At 37.1% G+C, this 5863-nt stretch overlaps 1 protein-coding gene across 2 annotated transcripts; it reads right to left on the bottom strand.

The window, feature by feature from the left end:
* Nucleotides 1-297: 297 nt before the first annotated feature.
* Nucleotides 298-5639, bottom strand: LOC113358430 (protein NLP6-like). 2 transcript variants are annotated; one of them, XM_026601995.1, is made up of 5 exons: nt 5110-5639; nt 3175-3734; nt 2866-2934; nt 1752-2661; nt 298-1659 (listed from the first exon to the last, which is right to left on the bottom strand). In XM_026601995.1, exons 1-5 carry the CDS (start codon nt 5498-5500, stop codon nt 521-523), a joined length of 3069 nt encoding a protein of 1022 aa, XP_026457780.1. In that variant the 5' UTR covers nt 5501-5639; the 3' UTR covers nt 298-520. The 2 variants fall into 2 exon arrangements, with proteins under 2 accessions (XP_026457780.1, XP_026457781.1); XM_026601996.1 differs by having other exon boundaries at nt 521-1659; nt 2866-2913; nt 5110-5638.
* Between the last annotated feature and the right edge of the window lie 224 nt (nt 5640-5863).

Below are 5863 nucleotides of genomic sequence, written 5' to 3'. Positions count from 1 at the left end.
TTGCCTATATAACAATAAACAAAAAAGAAAGAAAATTCGAAACTGAAACATTTTACATTTCTTGAAGCAAACTAGAAGGGAAGATTCTGTAAACATCAAATTTTATCCTGGAAAGCTTATTTGGCAATGACACAGTTCTAAACAAGTTATGACTTGGACTCATTCTTGATCAGGGACTAATCAGAAGAGGAAACATTATATCAATTCCACCAAGTCAGCTGCATAAATTACTGGAGTTTACCTGCTATGAACTAGACACTTTTTCTATGAGGACATGAAAATGTTTAAGACAGGATATACAGTTAAAGCAAAATAGTAGTTTCAACTAATAAGCAAATTTAGCATATAGAGAGACAAGTCACAAATCCATCTAAAACCCAGAGTGGATATTTTACAACATGACGCGGGCTCTCAAAACCAAAAATCTACAATTTACCTGCCAAGTATCTAATACTAACAAGAATGATATTACAAAAGCACTACAAACTATACCTTGCTACTTTACAGTTTGCTTCCTCTTTCATTCGCCAGAGCTCTCACATGAACTTCCTAGGTTGGCAATCATGTCATGAACAAGCAATCTTATCATGTGCTTTCCTGATGATCTTGAGATTTCTAAACATTCTTGCAAGTCAGCATCACAAGCTAATACAACCCACTCTTGATCATCATCCAAATACTTGATCTCAAATGTGCCCACCTCCAATTTCAATCTCTTCGCTACTTCCTCCTTTAATTCGATCAAACTAGACGTTAACAAGAGACGAAATCTAATAATATCATCTCTATAAGTAGCCTTAATAGTTATTGTTCGCACGTCCTGGGTAGCTGTTATATGGGGCATCGTGCGCGTAGGAGCCATTTCTTGATATGTGGTTTGATCAAGAACTGGAGGGTTCATCCAAGAAGAATCAGGAACTTGATCATCTAAACCACTCTCCACCTCAACAGCTAAACTACAGAGGTTACTCAAATCTTTTGAGCTTCCTGCATCTTCGACTAACATTCCTCCCAATGGTTGTGGTAATTGTTGTTGTGTTGCAACTAGCGCATCCGGTATCGAAAAGGCAGCAGTTAGATTTAGCTCCCCATTCTGAGGGAAAACAACATTCAGGGAATTGCCGATATTTAGACCTTGCTCTTGGTTGGAATGGACTAGAAAATCGTTCAGTGGAGGGATTTCATTTGCAGGACTACTTTGGCTTGAACCATGAGAAGCAGGGTTTCCTGTGCTGCCATCTGCCGAACCACTTCTTGATTTCGACCCATTTGGGCCCTTACGGAACTTTGAATGGGATCCATTTTGTTCATGATTAATTTCTTGGTGAGATAACAATACTCCTCGGTTCCCTGACTCACCACGGAAAGTACTTTGCAGTGTCATTTGTGTTGGTGATTGATTCTCTTTCGACCCTTGGAATTCTGATTGTTGTTCTTTAGGTCCCTCTAAGCTGACAGGCCAAGAAATTGAACCAACTGCAACAGAAAGAGGAGTACTTGTTGAAAGAGATGTCAGGTTAAATGTTCCTTCACCACCTTCAACAGATTCAATCACACGCTTCAGCTTAGAGAGAGAGCGATTAACTTTGTTAATTTTGCGTGATGGCCACCTCGATATTCCATGCTGCCTACATATGCGTTTCATCGTTGTTGGGCAAACTACAATAATCATGAGTCTTGTTAAGAAAATATTACTTATAATCATTCCATGCAAGGTCTAACCATAAGATAGAACAAATTTACAAGCTTACCTCCAAGGCTCTTCGCAGCATCTTTGAGACTCCCAGCAAAGTATTGTTGCAGAACTTCTAAACTAATAGACTTCTCAGTTTTTCCGCGCCTTCTCTCTGTTGGTTTCTTTGTTCCTTTGTTTCCGGGGACAGACACACTAGCATTGCTACCATCAACACCAGTGCAATTCTCCCCATTACTTAGACCATCATACGGAGCCATGAGCTTCCTCTTGGACAAACCATTTGGTAAGCTATCAGGGCCTCGGGGAGATATTCCACAAAAGACTTCAGAATTCAGAACACCTTTCTCTCCTATTACAGGTTCAACGATTTCAATAAATCTTTTCTCGTCTTCCACATCATGTTCAGTAGCAACCCTCAGACTCCTAAAATGTTCCTTCATAGAGGTCATGATGGAAGACAACAAATCCTGTTGTTCACCATCATCTGTGATGCTAGGTGGAAGAAAGAACTCTAAAATATAATCATCACTACCAGTGTGACTACTGCGTAAGCAAATAGCATAACAGCTCATTAACCCAAACATTAGAGAATAATGTACCAAAGGGTATTCAGTTTTACTAAACTGAGTAATATCACGAGAGAAACATGAACTATGGGATGCAAACGCTCTTCCAGCCACCCCTTGCCCTTTCTGCAAGTGATGCTCGGCACAAGCATCTCTAAAACCCCACATATGAGCATCCACAACATAAAACGCTACATCAGTTGTCGACATGCAGACTTGCCCTACACAGCTTCCATCAAAGCTTGAACAACTCTTCTTCACACCACCACCATCTGCTAGAACACTGCGATGTCTACAAGGGACCCAAGTCTGAGCCAAAGGCAACTTATGTGCTTCACATACCACATTTAATATCTCTAAAATTTCAGCAAGTGCAAGCTGCCGACCTTCATTGCATATCTGGTTATGACAAGGAAAAGATTGTAAATATGAGATGGAATAACAATAACTTGAAGATAAATTTCGACTGACCTCTTTGGTTGATAAGTAAAAACGAAAATGCAACTTAAACGGAGAAGAATTTACAACAAAGAATAGAAATAGAGTGAAAATAGACATCAAAGGCAATGATTACACTTAATTTCTCATTAAATTGTAACTCACCTGCAAATTAGGATTGTCCAGAATGTCAGAACTTTTCAGGTTTACTGCCTGCACGTAAACTGAAAGTACCTTAAGTGACAAGTAGTAAAAATAATTATCAATATAAAATTCAGGTAGCACCATGACGACAACTTAAAAACCAACATACCATGGATAATTTCCTATTGACAAGACCACTATTTCTCTTTTCGTTACTATTCTTTTCATAATTTCAAGTGATGTTTCTTTTCAAAAAAGAATCCTAACATGGTGACAACTACTAACTACTAACAGTTGATGCAAAATCAAAAAGATCACGAATTCACCAACCTCAAGAGCTTTACAGACTTTATCAACCTCAGGAGCATAATTAACCTTCTGAGATGTCAGTATGAGTTCAATCACAGCAACACAAGACTGGCCAGAAGGTTCAAAAACTGGCAGAGCTAGTGTCCCCCGGACATTATAATTCAAAGCATGAATAAGCCGTGGATACTCGTTCTTGCTGTAATATTGCACATTTGGAGTCCATTCAGGCAATTTTTGCCGGAAAACACGGCCAGGAAGACCCATGTTACCGTCATTCTCTTCATCCACGGAAAACATATACATGAGAGAAACTGTTCTGTAATTAAGAAGACCATTGCTGTGTGGATCAAGAACAAAAGGTTGACCAGAAGTTGTAAGTACGTATCGGTCCCCATTTTTTATGGGTGCCCAAACTTGAGCCAGAACAGTTTGCTCTGTTGATTCCTTGAAGTATCGAAGTGCTTGTGTTATCCTCTCTTTGATCACACAAGATAAATCTTGACTCTCTGCTGGCACCACTCTAGTTGGTGGAAGACACACTTTTTCATCCTCAGTTCTGACAGTCATAGATTCAGGAATACCTGGATATCATGAGAATTCTTAGGTATGAGCAAGTAAAATGAATTGAGATACCAAAAGGCCAGAGCTGAATGGGATTCCACTGAGATTTGGTGATACAAAGTGATAAAAAACTAAAACAAAACTACTATCACCAAAGTAAAGGTCAATAAATCACATAAAAATGGATGTGAAAAAATTCTGAGTGATTGAACTGTTAATAGTACCACATTAATAGATCAACCATTAACAGTTAACAATTCAGTTAGTGAGATTATAAAATTGGCTAACATATCGACAGCTTCATCCACACCTATGAGACACTTAGAAATTGCATTGTTGTTGATGTTTGGTGCTTTACAGCAACGATTTTAATAGGATAATTTGAGTATTTGATGCTGTTTTTGGGAAATGCTATGACTGTTTCTATATCAGCCAGCAGAACATATAAACACAGAAGATCATCACAGAAATATAAAATGTTGATTATTCCAAAACCTCGTCCATTATTTTGTGTTACGAAAAAGCTGACCGAAAAACGTCGCTACGGCTGAATAGTGTTTTAGATGATGAGTTATTGGGTGGTTCTCGTCTTCATCGTGACGCAGATTCTGCTTATTCTGTGATCAATATAATCAACCCAAAGCCAACTTTTTTGCAAACTGTTGCAAAAATACTAGAAGTCCAAACCATGAGAAGTGTTGACTACTGTATGGTGCAACTTGAAGCCATATATGAAAAACCTTAAAAAAACCTGTCCATGTTTTGTAAGGAAAATCAAAAGCAAAGCAGCCTATTTCAGTCATTTCTCTTTACTATTCAGATATGTATGTTTTAATCTCTTTCTTTCTTTCTTAATTACTCTACTCTTCCATCCCAACTAAATCTTCAATTCTTAGCATCAAAAAATGAACAGAAGGCTGAAAATCATGGGGACACTAAGTAAACTAGTTCTAGAAACAGCAACCAAATTACCTATTAAGAAATACAGAGACTAAATAGAACAGTAACAGTAATTAAAGTCTGAACCAAAAAGAGAATCCAACTCAAAAGAAGCATACTCCACTAGCATCCACCGAATAAAGATCAACTTTTGGATAAAAGAAAATTACCAAAAACACCCAAAGACCCGGAACCTGAGTCGCTAAGTCAGTAATCGAAGACCCCTTCTTTTCTTTTTTTCCAGTAATATCAATTTCAAAGAAAAGAAGAACAAATTCAGAGAAACTAAATTAAGTAAATGAAACAAAAATCAACGATAAAACAGTAATAGTAGATAAAACTTCCCTCGAGTACAAAAAAAAACAGCAATCAACTTGTACCCAAATGCGAATTTATGATAGTAATATACCAATTCTAGAAACCAAAGAGCTGAAATTGAAGTTGGATCAAACTTACGGGAAATAAGTTTAGGATAATCAGAGATGCGAATACTAGCACCAGAAGTCGCAAGAGATGAAAATCCATTTAAAGCACTACCAAATTTATCATCATCACCATCAGAAAAAACCCATAGGGGAGAAGAAGGTTGTTGTTGTTCTACAGAGGAAACATTCACAAGAGGAAGCTGCGGCTGTTGATTTTGATTTTGTGAAGAAGTAGAAGAGAAAATAGAAAGAAAAAAAGGAGAAGAAGGACGAGGACAAAATGAGGTTTGATCAAAAGGCCACGAAGATGAATCAAAATCAAGATCAAGATCCATTAATGAATCTTTATCGACTGATGATTTGTCGGTAGATGATTTTGGTATGAAAGTCGTCTGGTTTTCTTCTTCTTCTGGTTCAGACATTTTCTTATTTTAGTTTTCTGTGTTGTTTGTTTGAGAGTCAAGAGAGAGAGATAGAAAGGAAACAAGTTAATGGAAGGAAAGTCTGTCTCCGATTCCATAGAGAGAGAGAGAATCTATTTCTTTCTTCTTCTTCTTGTTTTTTTCTTCTTTTTTTTTGTCGTCAGACTTTAAAAGTTGCAGTTAAAAGTGAGTTTTTAAGATATCTTTTTTTCTGTTTTGTTTTGCTCTTTTTTCTTTTATTCTTTTTTTTTTTTTTTTGCCAATGACTAAAAACCCACATTTGTTAAATGCAACCGAGGTACCACTTTTAAAATTTTGATGCATTTTATTTTTGAACTAACTAAATACTAGTCAAAGCCTACT

The sequence above is a fragment of the Papaver somniferum genome, chromosome 3 (assembly GCF_003573695.1).
Source record: "Papaver somniferum cultivar HN1 chromosome 3, ASM357369v1, whole genome shotgun sequence".
NCBI lineage: Eukaryota > Viridiplantae > Streptophyta > Magnoliopsida > Ranunculales > Papaveraceae > Papaver > Papaver somniferum.
This window is presented reverse-complemented; position numbering and strand designations above follow the sequence as displayed.